At 41.8% G+C, this 22,046-nt stretch overlaps 1 protein-coding gene across 1 annotated transcript in view; it reads left to right on the forward strand.

Moving 5' to 3' along the window:
- slit3 (slit homolog 3 (Drosophila)) overlaps positions 1-22,046 on the forward strand; it is a 167,328-nt gene that overhangs the window by 13,801 nt on the left and 131,481 nt on the right. The window contains 2 exon segments of the mRNA XM_026917858.3: positions 880-951; positions 3,236-3,307. Of these exon segments, the coding sequence (XP_026773659.1) occupies positions 880-951; positions 3,236-3,307 (144 nt within the window).

Consider the following 22,046-nt stretch of genomic DNA (forward strand, 5'->3'; position numbering starts at 1 on the left):
TTCCTCACTGCTCACCAAAGCCCATCTGGAGGGGATTGAATAAAATTACGTTTAATGCCAATACATAAACCAGCAGGGGACTGATCCCCCATTTGTATGAATAAGTCAGAATCTTATTCAGTTCTTAGCCTGATTTGAGGCATAAGCTATGTTTGTTATCAGCAAAGAATGCAGTTGTTGCAGATGACTTAAGTTAATTAATTTTTTTTCTTTTTTCCCATCTGGTGCATAAAACAATTTCTTTTTTGACTACACTACACAAGATTTGAGCTAGAAATCTGTCTCGTATTGTCTGTACCTACTGTGTCATCTTGTTCTGACAAAAACAGCCTTGTGTATAAACATCTTCTTTAAAAGGCTGGAGCAAAGTTCCAAATTAGAGGCTCTAGATATTTTAGTCCAGCATTGCCTGATTTCCCATATACTCATGCTAGAGTATCAGTCCGTGGCAGACTGCTGGGGCTTCCCATGCATGTCACTGCATGTTGGCTCTAATTCAGACAGACGCAGATCTAAACAAGAATTGGCCATAGAGATGTAGTGCCTTTGTAATGCATCTGGAAAACTTTAGGGGCCCTGTAACATGACATGGTGTTCAGAGTAGAGGGGCGAACCAAACCTACATGCCAGGACCTCACAGGCATGTCTGATATCATGAGCACGTTCCTGTCACGTCCGACCATTACAAACAGATAGGTAAATCAAGATCCTGATAGAACGAAGATAAGCTTATCATCGACTATTGCGACGAGAAAAAGTCATGCTGAGTGAGGCAATAACTTGTAGCCAATAGTCATTTTTTTAAACAAATTAGCTCAGGTAATTATTGTGTTGTAGCTGCAGAATGGATTGGATAATGAAGCTCTTCTTCCTCCACAGGCATTTGGAGAACAATCAGATCAGTGTGATTGAAAGAGGAGCGTTCCAGGACCTCAAACAGCTGGAGAGGCTGTAAGTATAAGTGTCAGATACTAATACATGACTGTACAGCCAAAACATTTGAACTCAACACAAATTTATTTCTATTTGTATAAGTGCGAGTTCATTTTTCTTAAAAAGGACTCCTAAAGGACCTCATATTTCTTGATCCAAAAATACATCCGATATTTCTTTGAGCTATTAAGGTGACTTTAATAACTTCCATTTCAAGTGCAAAAAAGACAGCATCCTCATTTGCTCCCTGCCATGAGACAGACTTCCATTTGCTCTCCCCCGGTGAGAATCTTAACACCTCTGAGAGAAGTTGACCACCAGGTCAAACCAAACAGTCAAGCCATTTCTACAGATGGACAAGGTCAGGGAAAGCTACACAGCTGTCTGGGGACTGGCTTGTCAGTGAATTTCTGAGTTTGTGTGTGAATTGTTTGAGTTTTTCTCTTGCCTGTGAAGTTGTGTATGGTTCTGTCAGAATTTGAGCAAAACCGTTACTCATCATCAGTGTGGTTAGGAAAAGCAAATCGGAGGACCATCTGCCTTCATTGCTCTGAGCAGACATGTGTGAGTTTGTTGACCACCCCTGAAAACACTTAGTGCTCATCTGCTTCCTAGCTTATGTGTTTGCCTGGATTTTACGCGCACATTCCTCTGCCTGTCACACACGTTAGGAATTTCACTTTGTTTTTTTTTTTTTACAGCTTTGCATTTCCTCACTGATCTGATCTGAACAATGTGACTGGGACTCAAACGCATGTCTATAACCAGCAGAGCTGTGTATATGTTGATAAGTTTTCATTTAATTTGTGTGTGCTGTTGAAATAAATAACTTATTAAACTTTACAGAGTAATCTGTATATGAAATTACAGTAAATTGCCGGTTATACAATTTTAAGCCTATCAGTTGTGGTTCACATTAGTGAGTCTCCTTATATATAAATTTTGCACAAACTCAGGAGCTCTCGTAGGATATAAACATTTTTTCCAAACTAACTGTATTTTCATGAAAACCACATTTCTTGTGTAAATGCTCCTGCAAATGATTTATGAATAAAACTGTTTGTATTCAGTTTGATAAATGAGGCCCAGTGATTGTATTTGAAGCAGCCTTTATTCATATGATAACATAATAAGATTCTGGTAAAGTGCTGGAACATCAGTGTCAATTTGTTTTCTCAGAAGAAAAACTCAAGATATTCTTGGACAGCCTAAACTAAGTGAAATCATTTTTAAGGTTGCGCGGTTTTTGATTGCATATTTTTTGCAGGTCTAGATTTATGGGCCAAAACTGCAGTTTGGCAAGAATCAAAAATGAACATTGGGCAAACTTTCTTTGGCATCAAAACCTGCTTCACAGAGTGAAATTTGTCTTGTACCCTTAAAAGGCTCTAAAACCGCAACACTGTCTTGCCTAGTCAGGTCTAACTTGGGGACGTGGGGGTTAATACTTAAGGGACTGTGCCGAAAGCTGATACGACTCAGAGAATCCCTTTTCCTTAGCGTCTGCTGATGTCATGAAGCTGGATGGAGTAAAATAGTGTACAGATGCCAGAACCGTTCCTCCAACGCATGCCTTCAGCCTGGTCCTGTGACCCCCAGGGTCACTATTATCCCCTCATCCTCTGATTAAAACCGTCTGTAAGGGTCGTCTGATGAAAGCCCTGAGTCTGTGGAGGCTCATGTGAGGGATAACGGCTTTTTATGGCTTGCTCCAGGAGATAACCTGGGCCATCTTCTGTGGAACACATCCCTTTTCCCAGCAGCCTCAGCGCAGCTGTGATCCCTGACCCCGTGATGCTGCCGTGGGCCAGTTTCCGTGGTCCTGGGCTCAGTGGCAGGGTTGACCTGGCTGATTGCTCTAATCACGAAGATTGATTGGTCTGTCCGAGAGCCATTTACATTTGCCCTGTCTTCCCATTGATCTCTGTTTTCTGTGCCAGGGCAGATGTTTGTGTGTATCCACTCTCTGTCAGTGTGCAGCGTCAAACAGTCCTAAGCTCTGTCTATGCCTCTCATGCTCCTCTTCCATCTTAAGCACGCTCATGTTCCATCAGTCATTCCACAAAACCAACCAAACCGCCCCCCCCATCCCCCCAACACACACACACACACACACACACACACACACACACGCACACACACACACACTCACAGATCTGTGTTTTCTGAAAGGTCGTTCCCATACTGTTCCTCAATGCCTTTAATATTCGTCTTGCATTACATTTCTCATTTGTTTTGACCATGCTGATTCTCGTCCTTTTCTTGCCCTCTATCTCACTCCTCTCTTTCTCTCTCCTGGCAGGCGTCTGAACCGGAACCGGCTGCAGGTTCTGCCGGAGCTGCTATTCCAGTCCACACCCAAGCTGGGCCGCCTGTAAGTCTATGTTTCTTTGATATTCCAGCTCAGAAAAAAGACAAATCAAAACAGCGGTCAAACTTCCCTGCTGTCTTAATTTTGATCGTTGTCCTGGGAGGGAGCTCAGTCAAATATTTGGCTTTCTCCACAATGCTGTTTAAAGAGGACGTCATCAGAACAGGGTTTTGTTATTTGCTGCGGTTTTCCTACTCCAGATGTGGCTCTTTTATACAGACCGAGGGCTCGGGCAGGCGTAACGCGACACGGCTCCACTCTATGTTACTCACAGTGTGGTGAAGGTGTGTTACAGGGAATGTTTTCCTTGGACAGACCAGATTCCTGTTGCTAAATTTCATTTCCCTGCTCCAGCTTTGAGCAAGGGGGCCAGGCGACACTGAGTTTCTATGGTCTGGCTGCCAAGGAAGTCTTTATTTACAAATTTACGATCCTCATTGAAGAGAAATTGCTCAGGTTAGCCTCGAGTTGGAGCAGGGGTTAAGTTTTGTAAGTGTTGATTTTGGGGTGCTCTGCATTAATGGAGGTATATGTGACACGTGAGCCACTCTGGGGCTTTTTAAATTCTCTAGAAACTTCTCTGAGTAGCACTTTGTTTCAGAGGTCACTTTGCTCCTGTTTCTCTTGCTGCTGGGAAGATCTCGCTGACGTGTTAGCCCTCCAGCGCACTTGATCTGCAATGATGTTTGATACATGGATTATTACAACGATCAGGACTCGGTTTACAGACATGAAATTCCCTTTTATGTCAGCCACGGCTCACTGAGCAGCCTTTAATATTTCTACAGTGGATAGCCGAGCCCTTACAGAAACAATCAGCAGGAATGATGGTTTCATTTCCTCTCTGTTGCCAGCAGTTTCATAAAGCATTATTGGCAGTGATGTTCTTATTTATCACAACTTAATTAGTGCTCTCTTGTGCTGCAGGCTGTTGCAAAGAAGTGGTAATGATGAAGGAATGTCATGCATATACATTAAATCCCCTTATTTTTTATCCCTTCTCCATTATTTAAATTATACCATTTGATGCCTTTTTTCTTTTTTTCTTTGGCAACCTACAGTAGACTTTTGGTAACGAGGGTTGTGTAGGGTTGGGGGTGGCTTCTATGAGGCTCGTAACTTTGCCTTGTCACAGTTGGTTAGGCTCAGTGGTACTGTGAAATGAATGGACTTACCTCTAACCTTCCCATTAAAAACCCTCAGGTATTGCCAGCTGGATTTAGCAACACAAATGAACATGTTAAGCTCAGGACAGGGCTAGAAAAACCAACCAATTCTGACTTATGCTAGCAGGGGTCAGGGAAAGGTAACAGGCGTGCTCTGCCTGAAAGACAGGCCTGAGGTGAGAGGAAGTGGAACACTGGTGGTCTGGGTGGGGGAGAGAGACCCCACTGTGGCAGGCCCAGGTGTTGTGAGACAGGCTGGGATAGTGGGAGGCAGCAAAGGAGAAACAGTGGCTGTCATAGGGTCACGACCATTTGTGGTCAGTGTGTGTAGCGTTGTTCTCTGCTCTAACTGGAACGAAAGCGTGTGGTTACAGTTATAGACTCTGCACAGTGCAGGCCAAGATATTTGCTTTTTACACACGCACACGTACTCACAAACTCCAACACGCACACACATGCAGCGCATGGAGTTGGTTTGGTTCAGCTTCCAAAGATTCCTCCTCCCATCCCTGCTCTCTCATACCTCCATACCGATGGATAATGGGAAGCAAATGAAGAATGAGAACTCAGCCATGAGCATGCCTGCTTCTATTTATTAATGGTGGAGCAGAGCAAGCCTCCATATTAACTTCTCTTCCTGTGTGGAGTCAGGCCCCATGTGCTGGTTATGTTCGAGCATGGGGTATTTCAGTCAGGAAGAGCCACAGAGCTCCACCCCTGCCATTACGCTAGGCTCAGGTTGCGTGTGATTGTTGTGATTTAGGGGAAAATGGGTGCATAGCGCATAGTGAATCCTCCTTCGGCCAATTCAGAGCTCTCGCTTTCTCTTTAATTTTCTGGACTCAATTACTCTGGCGGAGGCGAGCAGTTAGCCTGTCAGGGCATAATGATCGCCTCTCATAGCTGTTTTTGATTGATCAGGCCTGAAGTTTGCCTGACGCCTGCACAACCATAAAGATCTGGGCTCAGGCCAGCTTCCTTCTGGCTCATGTGTGCCTTTGCTTCTGAGAATGTTTGGCCGCGCTTTGTTTTTGTATTACGAGCAATTCTGTTTTCCCCTCTTGTCAACCCCCACCTTGGCGAGTTTGTTTTCCTTTCACACCACTTATTTATTAGAAACAAATCAGCCTCCCACATGCTGGGCGGAGTCTCTCTCGGCTGGTTTGCGCCCCTCCTGGCTCGGAGCTTTGAACTCCAGATGGGAAGCAGTGCCTGGCTTTCTGAGTACTACAAAAACCCGAACCATTTGATTCCAGCCTGCACTGTATACATCTGACTCCAGCACCTAGTTAGCACAATGAATCTCTCATCAGCACTTTCCAAAACGCATCATTACAACTGATGTTTTACTAAATCCCCACTGTAATTACCTCTTTACACACTAATGTATCTTTAGAGCAAGAACTAGATGCACCAGCAGTACTAGTATTTACATGATAATTACAGTAAATGTATATAGCTGTGTAAAGTAGTGTGTTTTGGTGGCCGCAATAGCTGCCTAATAGTGCAGCGCGTCTCAAACCTATAAACCGTGGAGCTGTGGCTCAGCAGCCCACGGATTGTTTTCAGAGAAACTAAGCCTCCTAGAATCCAGCCAAACGTCGTCCAAAATAGGGCTCGGTTTTTAAAGGCCAGACAGCTTAGTGATTTACTCCAAAGTCATATTTAGATAAATATAAGCTCCAAAGACTTCGAAAGCTCTGAGGGAAAGCCGGCTGTATCCAAGGAGCTCAACAAAAAAAAGCTGAATTTGTTTTTTTCTTTAATAGAGCGGGTTTTCTCAGTAATCAGCCAGCTTGTTTGGAAGCAGCAGGGGAGCTGATAAGACTTGTGCGAGACTGATGTAGACAGTGGAAAGCGTTTCTCTGTTGTCAGACAGAGAAAGCTAATATTTTCAATTATGCTCCAGTGGGAGAGCTGTCAATTTGTTAGTCCCTGTTCACCCTGACTTTCACATCATCATTGGCAGCTACTTAACCCTGTCAGATTTCAGGAAACCGAGTCAATACACAGAGTGAAATAAGCGTGTTCCTGAGCTTCAGCTCACGTGTGCATTTTTCTTTCTGTTTCTGCTGACAGGAGGTAGGAATAAATGAAGCTGTTTACACTTAACAAAGGTTGATTTCTGGCATGGAACAGACATTTTTTCCATCTAGTCAGAACCTGTGACCATACAAAGTTACAGTTTCGAGGTGTATGCAAATGTGTAGGGCAACTCAGAAGCCAAGATTTCTAGCACTTCTATACTGTAACACCTCCCTGGAGTGAGGGCAAACGGCACTAGAATGTTGCCATATATTTTATAGAACGTTTATATGTACATAATGTGCATTAAAATAGAAACACACACATGGAAGCTATTTAGGTTTCCAAATAAAGGCAAAGCACGTAGGTAGAGGAAGTGTTTAGGTACTGGATCTGAATATCATTAACGTCTCTTCCTTGTTATAATTCAGCTGGCTAGAAGGCGGATGAGCTTGGCCTTGGACCAATCTGTCAAAGCGAGAATTTTTTCGTGTATGTGTAACCTCTCCTCAGGTGTTGGAAATAAGTGTAATCTCATCCAGCATTGTTACTGCATCCAAGGTCTCAGGCACCAAGAGATCTGCTTTTATTGAAGTTCAAGGGAGAAGAAAAAGTTATTTTTCCATTGTTAGAGTTTTGTTCCTGGCTCAGATTTTGTTGTATGTTCCCCAGCTACGTTTAAATCATATCCTCTCTCTGAGCTGTTTGGACATGTCAGAGTCTGTAGTCCTTCTTGATCTGGACATACACAAGAGTTTTGGCCAAGGGGATTGTACTCTTTGATATGCCTGCATGCCCGAATAGCGTATTTATGCGAGAGTGTGTATGTTTGTGAATCGGAAGCATGGTGTGGGGCCCACAGAGCCACCCGGTGTTCTAAAGGCTGCACTGCTCACACAGCTGGACCGCAGTTTGTATGCTTACAACTGGTGAAGAGCTGATGGTCCGTGGCTCTCAGTGCACATGTGAGGTCTTTTCTCCCATGCTGAGCTATCAAACAAAGCAAGAGAATGAGAGAAATAAAAGAAAAGTGTGAGAAGAAAGGAGACACTGTGCAGGCTAAACTACTGATTAGATTTGGTTAAACAAAGGCAGATTATTACAAATGACCTGAACATGCTTTATTGCTTTTGTAATTAGTTAACCAGATGCTCAAACCTAAATTTCCTCTCAATGTATCTACAGTGAGTAACAATAGACAGGGCTGTGCAAAGCAAGAAATTCATCATGTGCTAATAGACCAAAAAAATTTTAAAAAAGATCCCAGTCACCCCTAAGTGAGTTTGTGTTTGTGTGTGGCAAATATGTTTTCAAGTGCAAGCAGTCTGTGTATTCTGTTTGTTTCCCACAGTTAGAATGAGAATTTGTGTCACTTAACAGCTTTTTAAAAGTGTTATTATAAACTTATTATAACCTTCTAGAAAAAGCATGACACCACGTTTTTCTTTCTTGTCCGATACCAATATTGAATCCTCAAGTATCAGTTGATATTGATTTATATCTGATATTTATTTCTTAAAAAACTACTAAGCTTTAAAATGATTTTTTTTAACTGCAGCACTTCACTTAAAATATACAGGAAAAAAAATGCATAGCTAAAAACATGACTGATACAAAAGTGCAGATTTCTTCAGTTAAACTCTGATTTATTCAGTTTATTCAATTCAAACTCTTTCAAATATGAATCTAAATAAATCTAATAAAGTGTAAATATAATAAAATCAATCCTAACAAAAATACAATCAAGTCTCTTTATATGTAAACATTTCCAGTTCCAAAAACAAAATCTTTTCCAAAAATGGGTCCTTTGGCACAAAGTATTTCCACACAGCTGAAATGAGATCAACTCATGCACAATTGCTTTGCTAAATAGCTGTGGCCACTGTTGTTATCGCGTGACACACTTTAACCTGCTTTATCTCGTTGTGCTAAAAGCACTTCTCTGATATGTCAAGCTATATTTATTACAAAAGCTGATCGAATTCATGTTTTTTCCTCCCATATCCGATCCACTATTTTTTCTGGTATCAGCCTGATATTGATTCTTGGTATCAGATCGGTACCTCCTCTGGTTACTACAACATTTAATTTATTTATTTTTTTTTTTGCAACAACAATTTTTTTTTCAACTTGCTCAGAAATTTAATAGCCTTGATGAGCAACTTTTTGCTCAGAGTCTTGTCTATGCTTTAATTCAGTTAAACACATTTACCTACTTATTTCATTTAAACTTCTCTAAGAACACTCTAAGGTCTGTTCAGACAAAGACCTCCTAAGTCTTGCCAGTGGAATTCTGCATAAGCTGTTTGGTAAATATTATATAACAGTAATTACTAAATTGGCCCGAGGATTTCCTTACACGAAGTGGTTCAGCTTTAAGTATCAGGTGGGGTGTGTTTAGAAAGACAGGTAGGTTGAGTGACATTTCTATGGTTAGAAAGTATATATAAATATTTGAGCATTACACCCAGTGGTGTTTCCAGACCATCATGTAAGTGCACTCAAGATGGGGACTTCCATCTTTGTCCTTCTAAATCCCCTGTGTAGACGTCCTGAATGGACTCTTGGATCTAGAGCATTTTTGCAGTGGATTAGCTGGGTTGTGAAAATGTCTACGGTGGTGGAGGTTGAGAGGCAGGTTGGAATAAGAGAGAAAGAGAGAGAGACGCATGTAATGAAACTCAAACTGCATCTCGGGGAGTATATTAAAAGCACACTAATGTCTTTAATGCTCCATTAAAGGATTATCTGCAAGCGTAGAATTTTAGAGTGGAACCCTGGCCTGAGTGTGTACACGAAGAGCATACAGAGCAAAAATATTGATGCTGCATATAGGAGAATGTTAGGGATGAAACCTGTTTTTTTCTGCAGACTGAGTAGATGTAATGCTAACATTTATCAAGGACATATTTATTAAGGTGTTTGCCTCGTGGCTACCAGGGATTGTCTTGAGAGCTTTCTTTGATGAGTGAGTTTAAGCTGGTCTAGCCTGTTGGACAGATAGAAAGAGCAAGTGCATCCTCTGAAAATAGTGTCCCCTACCCCCATCATGGGCAGCAACGGGAGACAAGACCTAATGCGGCATGTTGATTGAGGGCGCCTATAATTTGGGAAATAGTTTGGAGCCATTACACACCGGGGTGTTTATCACAGGTAGTTCCCATGACAACCGGTCCAGATCGTAATTGGATTTAAATGGGCAGAACTGCTTGCACATGTTTCAAAGGGCCATGAGGAATGCACTGTAATGAATGTGCACACTCCGTTTTCCTCGCTGTGTCATGCTGTTCTCCTCTCTTTTTTCATCACTCAGTACTTTACTAATCCAAATCCAGAACTGTCCATACACTGGTTGCACATGTGTCTGGTTTGCTTCATATAATAGTAGCCATCAGAGCAACTGTTCTTAGTAGGTTGTGGGTTAGGGACACGAGCTTCAATGCAGTGCTAGAATTAACAGTAAATACTAACAACAGCAACAATCGAGGAGCTTTAGCTGACCTTTTAATATGAATGTATTTTATGGAAACCAAACATCCTAGGTTTACTATTGTACTTGAGACAATAGGCCTCATTTATCAAGCTGGATCTGGTATTCATGAAAATGCAGTTAGTTTGGATCTTACAAAGAGCTCCTGAGTTTGTTTAAGTTTTAAGAAGAATTATTCACGTGAATCCCGACTGATTGGCTTCAAAACGTATAATTGGCATGAAACTGTATTAATCAATAATTAAAGAAAGGAAGAGAACACAAATCCATAAATAAGACAAATAAGACTAGCTATTCAATTAAGACGAAAAAGAGAGTGGGCTGGTCTGTGCATATGGTAGCGCTGAAATGGCTGAGCTGGCATTATTGCCAATGTCATAGTAGGGAACGAATATTCAGAGACTGTATTATTTTTCTCAGAGTATGAAAGCTGGTTTATAAATTTTTATTCATTGATTATAGATTTTTTTTTTCCCACTTGCTCATTACAGATCTATCTAGATCTATATCTGATAGATCTGTATCCGATATAGTCCTGTAAATCTGCTTTGTGACAAAAAGCACTAAAAGCACTATGCAAATAAAACTGAATTCAGCTCAAGAGGTTCTACTTGGAGGTTCTACTTGGTTCCCAAAGGGAAACCAATTGGTATGTTCTAAGATTTTTAAGAGTTCTACCACAGAGACAAACCAAAGAACAGGTGCTACATCTAATCGTTTTGATCCTTAAAGCTTGCTGTTCCATACTATCTGGTTGAAAAGTGATTGTAGCTTGCTGGTGTTTAGTGTTTTTTCAGCATCTGGTTTGTACCATGACTCGGCACTTGACCAATCAAGGGTGTGTACTGTTTCAAGCCCCACCACTGTGTCCCTGTTTGCTATTCTTGGTAGAGTGAAAAAATGAAGTGTAGGCTCACAGATTTGTTACTGTGTTGTGTCATATAACACTATATAACATTCTTTCTGTCTGTTTCTCTCTCATTTTCACTCCATCTTTCCTGTGGTTGGTCACTTAGTCTTTTCGCTGAGGTCAGTAATATGTTAATAATACTTCTGATTAACTGCCTTCAGGCTCTGGCTCTGGAATGTTGAGCTAAAATTGGGTTTATTTCTTGTATATTCATGCTTGACATGCTGCATGGCACTTATTAGTGTACAGCGTAAAGTTACACAGAGGCTGTGCTTTAATTCCGACTCTAAACCACATTTGGAGGTATTAGGAGTGAGGGAGGATTGTGTATGTTAGACTTGCGTATGTTAAGAATTGTGGTATTGTTTAGGTTTAAGATTTCCTCAGGGTTGTTAAACCGCTTAAGCCCTCCCGCTCGCCAGCAATCTTACTGGAACTTTTGGTCACGCTGATTGTTTTTGCAAGTGTGAGCTTAAACACAAAAGTGATCTCCAGGAATGTGCTTTTTTGCGCATGAAATTGCGCATCTAGGAACAAGGAAAGAAAAACAAACAAAAGCACTCTCAAACCCGCAGACTTTGTCCTGACTGGATTTCTCCCTCCTGCTAGCAGTGCTGTTGCTTTTCACACAAGGGTGAGGAGGAATTCTGACAGGCCAGCATATTTGTTGCGTGCCACTCTGTTTGCATGGATGTGTGAATTGGCGGCGATTGAAGACTGGCTGGCGTAGTGTTTCTCTCAGACATTACAGTCCATCGTGAAAGTGTGACAAGGTCTCTTTGCGTCATTTTTCAGATAAAACAAAGTGACCTGGCACAACCAGCAAATGGGCAAGCAGACAAATATGTGAAGGTTTCTTTAACGCTCCAGTCACCCAGAAAAGGCCGTCTGGTCTTCTTGCCAAGCAAGCGGACATGGTTTACAGTCCAGACGGCACATGCCACAAGATGCTCTGGCCAGAGAGAGGAAGAAAGAGAAAGCTGACTGACAGGATTCACTAGCAGGCTTCCTTTGCTTTGAGTCCACACACAGTTGTCACTTAGCTAATTACAGCTTCTTTTTAAGATCCGAAGACATTGCCCACAGCTGGGCCCCTTTAGGCAACAATGGGGAATGTTGTGGAACTCAGAAGAACTAAGTGGAAACAGACGCCTCTCCTCGGTTTCCCCCGTTGTTGTTTTTCCGCTTTTATCTCCCTGTGCGTCTCCAGAAAGCCAGTTCACATATTCGAGCATCTATTAGTCATTCCGGCCACTGAGCGGTGAGGAGTTACTTGGCTGAACCCTGGAGCTGGGTGGTTGGATGTTATGCAGCCAGAATGCCTGGCCTGGCGCTCCCGGGCGGCTGCTTGAATATGCATGGCTCATTGCTGCCGCTACGACATACATGGGAACGTCAGAGTGGCCTCACAAAATGAAAAGCTGAGAAGTGTGCAGATAAATTGTTACATTATGCTCGTTTTGTTTGGCACAGCACTTCAAACTGGCTCCCACAGGGACTTTATAATCTTAGATTATAATGTATGCATGTGCAATTGTCTGTGTGTGGTATGTTGTTTTTTCTGTTCTGTTATGAACTGAGGTGGGTGTGATGCGTACTTGGTGTTTACTTATGGATGGATTGGGACTGGCTGAGTTAAAAAAACAGACAAAAGAGCCGAGTTAGAGGACCACATGGACCTGCTGTCCTGAAAAAATTTATTCTATCATACTTGATAGATAAATGTTGTCATGCTCATGAGAGGAACCACATTATATATTTCACACATGAGTGTCATTAAAGGGACATTGCTTAATAAAACAGAAATTGTAAAGCAATACAAAAAATCGTTGTGTCCTGTTGTCCTTGCAATCATCGGTTACTTGTTTTTCACACAGGAAGACGAATCATCCTCTTCAGGTTCAGTGAACAGAAATATTAGGGGAATATGTACTTTGCTCTGAGTTTTCAGCCAGACAATGAGATGAGAATCACCATGTGGTGACAGCCACGCGGTTTGGAAAGAGAAAGCCAAGCCGAGGCCCTTGGTCCCGGGTAGTTTATTATAGCAAGGGCCGCTGAGGCAGCAGACTTCACATAGCTACGCACGGAAGGAATAACAGAAACAGAATAACACGGGCCCGTATTATCTGCAGGAATCTTTATCAACAGCGGCTTAAAGTAATATACAAACAGCATGAACAAAAAACAGTGGGAACGAGGGCAAATGAATGGAATCTACACAGAGGTGGCTAATCCCCGTCACTGCTGGGACGTGAGAGTTGAAAGCATTCTCACACTCAGATGGCCGTCACTTCCTTTTGAGCTTCAGGGAGAAAAACTCTATGATTGCTTTTATGGGAAAAATATTTGTGAGGACTACATTAAATAATAATGAGGTACCAACATTGCTAAGAAAGTTCTAGCAGGCAGAGAAAAAAAACTGAATTTTACCACAAAAACCCCAGTTCCATGATAATAGCATAAATGATAAAACGTATTTGTTTGAACTTACACAGCAGGTAGTGGTGCTTGCTTCATAGCTACAAGGTCCCCGGGTTCAATCCTGAGCTTGGAGTACTCTCTGTGTAGAATGTCACATCTTCTCCCTTGTTGACGTGGGTTTCCACTGGGCTCTCTGGTTTCCTCCCACTTCCCAAAACCATGCGTGTTAGCTTAATTGTTTCTAAATTAACATGTCCACATTATGTTGTACATAATAATAAACTGTCTACAATTGTAATGAAATGTTTTACTGTTGATCAAACTGACTTCTTTGTACATCTGAGCATCGGTACAGTATAAAGGTAGGCCTTTACACTTTTATTACATGAGAGGAAAATATCAGTTAGATTTTTTGATAGCGTGTCAACAGATTTCTTGCTGCAGAGATTCCCCAGGAACTTTGCAGTAAAGGTCTGCAATTGCATGCTTTATGGAAGATATGGTTTATTTGCAATATTATGCCTGCTGACGGAGAGACATAGAACAGTGTTAGACTTACGTCTGGTCTATCTCTACTGACCGGTCCAATCACAAAAGATTATATTAGTTACAGATCAAAGTATTTTGTTGTTAATTAGACAAGTTTAAATGTTAGCTGTTTATTCATTTCAGACCTTTGGGAGAAATGCCTCACAGCAACGGATGAATTGTAGCAATCAACATCTGTCAGGTTAAACTAGTCATATAACTTCCTGGCTATTACACACTGGATAAAATCAGAACCTAACAATATGTCTTGTTTTTTGTTAGCACACATGATTGAGGTTTGTGAATTCAGAGGTCAAAACGGACAATATGGTGAGAGGGAAAAAAAATTAAAAAAATCGGGAGATCCCGTACGTTGTGTTACCATGGTCAATCTGGAATACATCTTATATGTAGAAGTCTGTTGTATCACACTAAGGGTGTAATGGGAAAAACACACCACTTAGTTGTGGAAAAGGTTCATCTGAATCCTTCAGTGTCCAGAGACTCGGAGCAGGGGGTATGAGCTACCACAGAGAATTGCCTGCCAGGGGAATCTAACGTTCCAGAAAAGCTTGCCTCTTATTTAACTTGGGCACATTGACATCACCACATTATTTTTCTTGCTGTACGTTTTTTCCCTCACCCAAATGATTTTTGAAAATTGGATTTACTTGCACCTATTAATCATGCAGCAGGAAAAATAATGTGAAGGGGAAACAGAGCACGCTAATTTCCCAGTTCCCACAGATGACAGTGTTATAAGCTTACTAGCCAAAGAAAACAAGTTTTAGGCATCATTTCATTTTGCTTTAAGCTGTGAGGAGGTGAGCTCCTTTTGCAGGTCCCACCACTGAGGACACTGTAATTAGGAAAAGCTGGGAAAATGCTGTAATGTAGCTTAGGCTCCTCAGAAAAGCCAACCTTCCTTGCTCTTTTTTCAGAGATGTCCTATGAGAACATGAAGGAAAAATCTGTTATATTGAGATATATAGGTATAGGGTGGGGAAGGTGTAGGCTTGTTAAGTGACAATGTCTCAAAGAGGTTTAGAAAATACAGACCTTTTATTCAGTGCAGAAAAATGAGTCTGCTGTCACATTATCTCCCTTTTAAGACTTCCTAACCCTGAGAAGGATGTGTGTGAGACTTTTATTAGGTGAAGTTCAGTGTTGAGTAACTGCCGTGTGAGGAGAGGCAGTCCTACACCCCGTCTCTCTGCTAAGCTCTCTGCTAAGGAGACGTGCCATTGTAGTGTCACTCAACATCTCCACCCAAATATTTACAACTTGAGCTAAATATGAGGCAAAACCGCCCTCTGACTTTCTTGCACTTAAAGCAGGAGTTTGACTGAAACACTTACTTGCTACATTCGTGTACCTCAGTTATCGTTATTTTGAATTTGCTTTCTTTTTACAAGCTATACATCGACTTTGAGCCTCATGACGGCGCACGTGAGATCGATTACGCTTCCTTTGTAGTGTCATCTGGGCCACCAAACACTCTCCAGACCATTCTGCCTCATATGGCTGTATTATTTCATGAAAGTTTCCTGGGCACTTTCATTATAGTTGATGTTTCTGAATGTGGGCACACTGAAAAAAAGTGATGCAGTGAATTTACATTTTTTCAGTGTCTGTGGGGTGTTCGTGTGTGTGTGATGGAGGTGTGTATAGATGTGTGTATACTGGTGGGCTTGTATTTGGCTTATCTGGCAAACCTAGACTTCTCATGAGGATGGGAATACACATCAGATGTTGGGAAAATTTGTGTGTGCACATGTTTGCGAACACCTTTGAAGACTTTGGGGAACAGAATCCATGTGGCTTTAATGGTGCATGGAAGACGGTAGGCTCAATAATCATGGCTGACCCTGATCCACAAAGTGTTTTCTATCCATGCAGTTCAGCTGACCTCGTCCGCCTCTTGAGAAGCAAACATGGCCTGTTCAACCCTGCACTTTTGTTTCTGCTTTGAATTGTGTAAGTATTAATAATTGCGGGCGATTAGCACCAGCCGTGAGCCATTTGGACTGTATATTTGCGCTCGGGGGAACTAGTCTGGCCCTGCTTAGTCACATGGTCACGCCAGTCTTCTCTGCTTTCTGTGGCCTCCATCATTAACCCTTCAGAATCTTGACTTGCTAATTGTGTCCATGCTCTTCCTAACTAAGTCTCCTAACATGGTGCCTTCGAGAAAGGCAGGTCCCCGGTTCATTTCCAGCATTGAAGCCAGCGAACCACTCTTCCATCTAAGTGCTGAGAGTTTCATCCATCGCCAAGGCTGATGGCTGAACTGAGAAGTGGTAGAAACTTTTCTTTTTCTGACAATGTGTCAATAGAGCAGTCAACACATCTGTGGTTTGGGAGCGTGATTTTCCCCTCTCCACGGCACAGACAGATGCTGTAATACTAGATTATTTAAAGCTGCCTATTTTCTGCCTGGACTCCCAAATGAATGGAGGCTTCGCTAAGGAACTGCCACTGGAAACCAGAGCCATAGTGAGAAATCTTGCCGTGGTGCTTGGTGGGCCATTCCATCCTAATTCAGAGATGTCTAAATGGGACTATAGAACAACAGACACCTAATAGCAGTGGCACAAGGGCTAATGCATGACTGAATATTGTGGGTCAGGGTCAATTTCTAATAGCACATACAGTAAGCTTTGACTTGAGGCCAACAGGCTGCTTTAGTTCTCCAACACTGTCTATGACCAAGACAGTTACTCAACACTGGACATCTATAATGATTCTGGATTAATTTTCCTTGCAGTTTCAGCAGTTTCATTTTATTATTGAAACTGGAACTATAAAGCTTGCTGAAAACTATGGGCTTCATTACTCTTTTAGAAAAGTTGTGTGTAAATATTGTCATAGACTAAACTGAACTAAAAAATTGAGGTTTTGGTAATACTGATTTTCTACGTACTCACATTCAGTGTACATGTTAATAAATGCTAGTCCCTTGTAAATGACCAAGCACATAATATCTCATTGAATTGCAAGTCATTTTTGTTTAACTATGAGTCTCACAACATTTTCATTAAATTTCTGTGTGCAGTTGATTCCATATAGAATTACTAAATTGCAATAACTCATCTCCTAACCTCCTGTCAAAGGAGGTTCACATTAGTGAGTCTGCTCATATGTAAATTTACAGAAAATCAGGCACTCTCAGAGAATATGAACATTTTTTTTCTAACTGGATTTTCGAACTGGGTCCAGCATGATAAATGAGGCCTAATGTTGGGGAATCTGTTGATTTCTTCTGCATTATAAATGTAAATTTAAGGTCTTGTAAGCTAACCACTTATTTAATGTGGCAGAGTAAATATTAGGAGCAAACTGTCCCAGTGTCAGTGAAGAATCTTTATAGCTGGATGTGCCACAACTTTGTCTGAAGACTCCAAGGCTTCACGATCCTCAAACAGTGTAGTCTGGGGAACCATGTGAAATGTGCATTGTTGGCTGAATATTTGCCTTGTCTCTTTTGTTATTTTGCTGTAGCATTCCAGAGTAGGAAGAATGGCTAATAAATTTGTTTTTCTCATTTATGTAAGGCGTTTGCTGTAGGGTTGACTGTGACTCGCCACCACTGTTTTGGTGGACAAATGCAGGAGAATTTTGGAGGTTATGATACAACTACAACACGGCCACAGAATGTATTAGCACTGTTGTCTCGCACCTCTGGGGTTGGGGGTTCAAATCCCGCCTTAGCCCTGTGTGTGCGGAGTTTGCATGTTCTCCCTGTGCTTCAGGGGTTTCTTCTGGGTACTCCAGTTTCCTCCCCCAGTCCAAATACATGCGAGGTGTGTATGATGTAGGTTGATTGGTGTTTCCAAATTGTCCGTAGTGTATGTGTGTGTGTGTGTGTGTGTGATTGTGCCCTGCGATGGATTGGTACTCCGTCCAGGGTCCCGAGTTCCCTGGGGTAGCCTCCAGGCTCCACTGTGACCCTATGTAGGATAAGCGGTACAGAAAATGGATGGATGGATAGAGTGACATTTTGTTCTCATAGAATTTTTCATTTTTGTGATAGAAATCTTTTTGTTTCATTGGCCCTTATTGCTAATAGGTATAAACTGTCGAGTCTGTGGAGTAGCAGCATATATGTTTTACCATGTGCCAATCATTGGTTTATGCTTAAGGTCTTATTACCATCAGTTAACGTCTGAGTGGCACCTTCTGCACACAGCTGTGATGCATGATAGGATAAAACCTGTAGCACTTAAACCCATTTCTCACTCGCAGAGCCCATTACCAGGCACGCAGTGTGACTGTGGCAACTTAAGCGAAAGAATGATTCAGCCTGATGCGGGTACTTTGTCCTTTACGTGTACAAATACACACAAAAACATTAATCACCTGGAAAAAAAAATGCCTGAACCCTGGTCACAGGAATAGCCAAACAACGACCTTAAGTAGCACAAAGCCGTTTCTCAGCAAATGAGTCCACTTGGGCCGGAAGAGCTTTTGGCTGTAGAGATGAAAGGCTCTTTGGGGAGCCTGTATTAATGAAATTTGCTGAGTGAAAGCCGAGCTGCCCAGCCGGGGCCCAGCAGCCCCCTTACCTGCTCATACTGACGCTTGGCCCAAGGTCACAGAGCTGCAGCCTGAGCAACACTTCCGCCCATCCTCACTACTATTACACACACACATACACACACACAAATGCACACAACCAGGGACAGACACTAACTCATCAAAAGGTAATTTTACACCCCTCACTCAAGCACAGGAGTAAAAGGAGCGCTGGCTGCATTGTTAAGATGGGAACTGGTTTGAACTGATATTTGAACTCTATTCACATCCTTTTTATCGCCACATCCTGGTTGATTATGCTCAAAACTGCTCTTCCAAACTGGCCAGGAAAGTGAGGTTTTCCACTATTTTTCCAGCTGACTTTGGAAGTCCGTAACGTCTTGGTGGAAACATGCTGTGCATAGACTGCAATCACCTGCAACCCTAGCAGTGGGAGGGTGTAAAAATATTTGAGTGTAAATGTAACCAACACCCAGAATTACAGGGCAATTACACTGGAAATCTTAATTATCCAAATGACGACTTGCAGTTTGTTTGTAGTAACGGTTTCTACACTCTACTGAAGCAGCATGCAGTCGTGCTGGACATGTTTTATTAATTTAAGGAGAGATGAAAATATCACAAGATGTCTCAAAATATCTTCTGGATTTTTATCTGCAGCATGCAAAATTCATACACACACTGAGGCTATTTCTCCTTGCAGAGATCACTGCATGCCAAGTATGCACACACACTCTTATAAAAGTGGGTGTGGTCTCAGTTGGTGGGGTTTGAGGAGTATTTTTCATTTTTGTGATGGAAAGATTACTGTTATTGACACTTGTGGCTACTAGATGTAAACAGTTACAGCTACGCATGTGAGGTAATTAGAAACTCAGTCATGGTGCCAAGGACTGAGCTCTTTTCTAGTCCATAGCTGTGTGGTAGCACTTCACCCCTTTTGAGTTTTTCCATCTGCTAAAGAGTTCTTTCATTGTAAGACAAAAAAAGCAAGCACCTACCAAAACCAAGTCGTGTTCAAAACAGTCGTCCAAGAAACTGATGTGTGCATGTGGATTGTGTTCAGATTAAAAGACAGATATGGGAGAGTTGTTGTTACAAATGTGAACCATCATGATAGACAGTTCTGATCTGAGCAAAAATCAGAATTGTGCAATGAAGCATGTAACGTGAACGAGACACAAACAGCTGATTAAATATTTAACTATAGACTACCATCTACTTTTGTCCCAGTGGTAAAAGTACCCTATATAACCAAATGTATGTGGACCCCTGACCATCACGCCTATATGTGGACCCTCCCTAAACTGTTGCCACAAAGTTTTCACTTTTGGGATGAATTGGGACATCAACTACACTTCCTTACCTGATATCATTGCCCATTCTCACTAGTACTCTTGTGGCTGAATGAGCAAAATTGCCCATAGCCATGTTCCAAAATCTTGTGGAAAGCCTCCCCAGAAGAGTGGAGGTTATTATAACAGCAAACGTGGACTAAATCTGGAATGGGATGTTCATCAAGCACATATGGGTGTGAATGATCAGGTGTCGACATACTTTTGGCCATATAGTGTATTTACTGCAGCAATATAATGTATTTTGCATTCTTAAATTTGATGTCCATTTTGATGTTTATTTTATCTGCTTACAGACACGATATATTGTATATGTTTTTATTTAGGTTATGTGCTATTTAATTGGCCTGTAGGCATTTCTGTTGGAATTTTTCTGGCAAGTTTTAGTGACTGACCATAATATGTTACCAGTTACATGGCACTTCTGGCTGCTTTTAATAAATGAACGATGAAGCATTTTCTCATTGTCATATTTGAATTGGAATGTTTAGAGCAGCAAAATCGGTTCATCCCTACTCTTGAGATTAACCAATGACTGCTCAGCTCAGCGACTGCTTGCATGTTGTCTCAATGTACCAAATGAAGAATTTTATTAAAATATTTTTATAATTCTGATTAACCTTAGTTTAATGAACAGATTTTTGGCACCCCTCTAGTGCGAATGCTCTCTGTACAGGATGTAGTGACGGACTGAACATGTTTTTAGATGCTTTCAGTTCATGAGGCTATAGATTCCCACTCTGCTCTGCTATTTAACACAAATATTAGATGACAAATGAAATGGTAACCCATCTCCTGCTCTTTGAGGAAGCGTGACCGTTCCGCCAAAGTGTCTGACAAGCTCACGGTGCTGAAAGCTGAAGGGGCCCTGGAAATGGAGCTCCAGGTGCCTGAGCTGGAGCATCCTTTGCTCCTTCCCATCAGGAACGAGGAGGAGGAGGGGGAGGGCTAAGGAAAGGAGGGAAAGCTGTTGAAAAGTCTCAGGAGGAGAGTTTCTTTGGAGGGGTGCAGGTCAGCCATGCAGAAAGGCTGGAGTGCTGTTTTAGGAGTGAGGTCAAGCACAGGCATTGGGGTATTTGACAGCAAGTAGAAAAGGCACCCCGTGGAGTCCTCTCCTAGCCATGACCCTTAGAGACATTTTGCCTAAATCCTAAGTGTGAGGGTGTGTGTGAATGTGTGTGTGTGTGTGTGTGTGTGTGTGTTGAACAATTGAGCTGTCCTTTTTTGCTACCTGTGGCTGGTGGACAATAGACAGAATAAAAAAAAGAGCATGTCTTTAGTGTGTTTACTTCTGGCTCCATCAAGGCTACTCATTGTTGTTAAGTTATAAAATGTTTGTTTAAGAGGAGCTTTTTTTTAAAGGTAAGTACTCCTATTGTCCACATCCACAAGTATTGGCTATCACAGACACAGACTTCCATGCTAAGCATGCTGTGATGTGTGACAAACACAAACACATATACACACATGCACTCAGTGAAGACACACTGTCTTTGTTTTAGCTTTGCCTCTAAGAAATCTCAACCTCTTCCCAGCAAAGCCCATCTCCCCTGACATTTGTTTCCAATCAAAACTTCAATTCCCTTTTTTCCAGTTCAGAACCCTGCAATAATGGAGTTAACCTTTTGATACATTCCCTCCACTCTCACAGGTTCTGGCTTAACGCTGAACCTCACCTGACATCAGTGCATACTAACCAATTTACTCAGCTCTAAGCCTGCCATATTACTCTTGAAGGGCACGGTTCTTTCCTGTTCTTTGTGTTTCTCTTCCTCTCTCCCATGACATTATTGTCTTCCAATTATGTCTTCCAAACAGCAGACAAAGTAGCCAAAAAGTCTTTTGGAAGGAGAGGTTTACTCAGATTTCAGACTTGAAGAGCAATTTCCGATTCTTGGGCTCTTGAAAGATTGTGGGTGTTTTGAGGAGCGAAAAGCTTGGCACCAGTGTAACGGATTCACTCCTAATTTTTATACAGTGGCTCTCAGAGAAGCATGGATTTAATTATTCTGGTAATTTTTATCAGCATTACTGTCAGCCAGGCATGTCTGTGGCTGGGTCAGTTGTGGCCAGGCGTACGTATTAGGGTGACTATAAATTTGACCGTATGTAACCCAACCCCTTCAATTAATTTCTTCCGAGAGTATAACTGTCAGGGAGGATTAATCTGATGTTCCGCTGAGCCACTGTGAAGTTGAAATGGGCTGTTTTCATTTGGGCCCATAGCTGATTTACAGGGATTTCCTGATGTGTTTGTTTGAAGCCACTTAATACCGAAAGCCTGAGTTCATTTTGTATTAGTATTTTG

This window comes from Pangasianodon hypophthalmus, chromosome 7 (assembly GCF_027358585.1).
Source record: "Pangasianodon hypophthalmus isolate fPanHyp1 chromosome 7, fPanHyp1.pri, whole genome shotgun sequence".
Taxonomy (NCBI): domain Eukaryota; kingdom Metazoa; phylum Chordata; class Actinopteri; order Siluriformes; family Pangasiidae; genus Pangasianodon; species Pangasianodon hypophthalmus.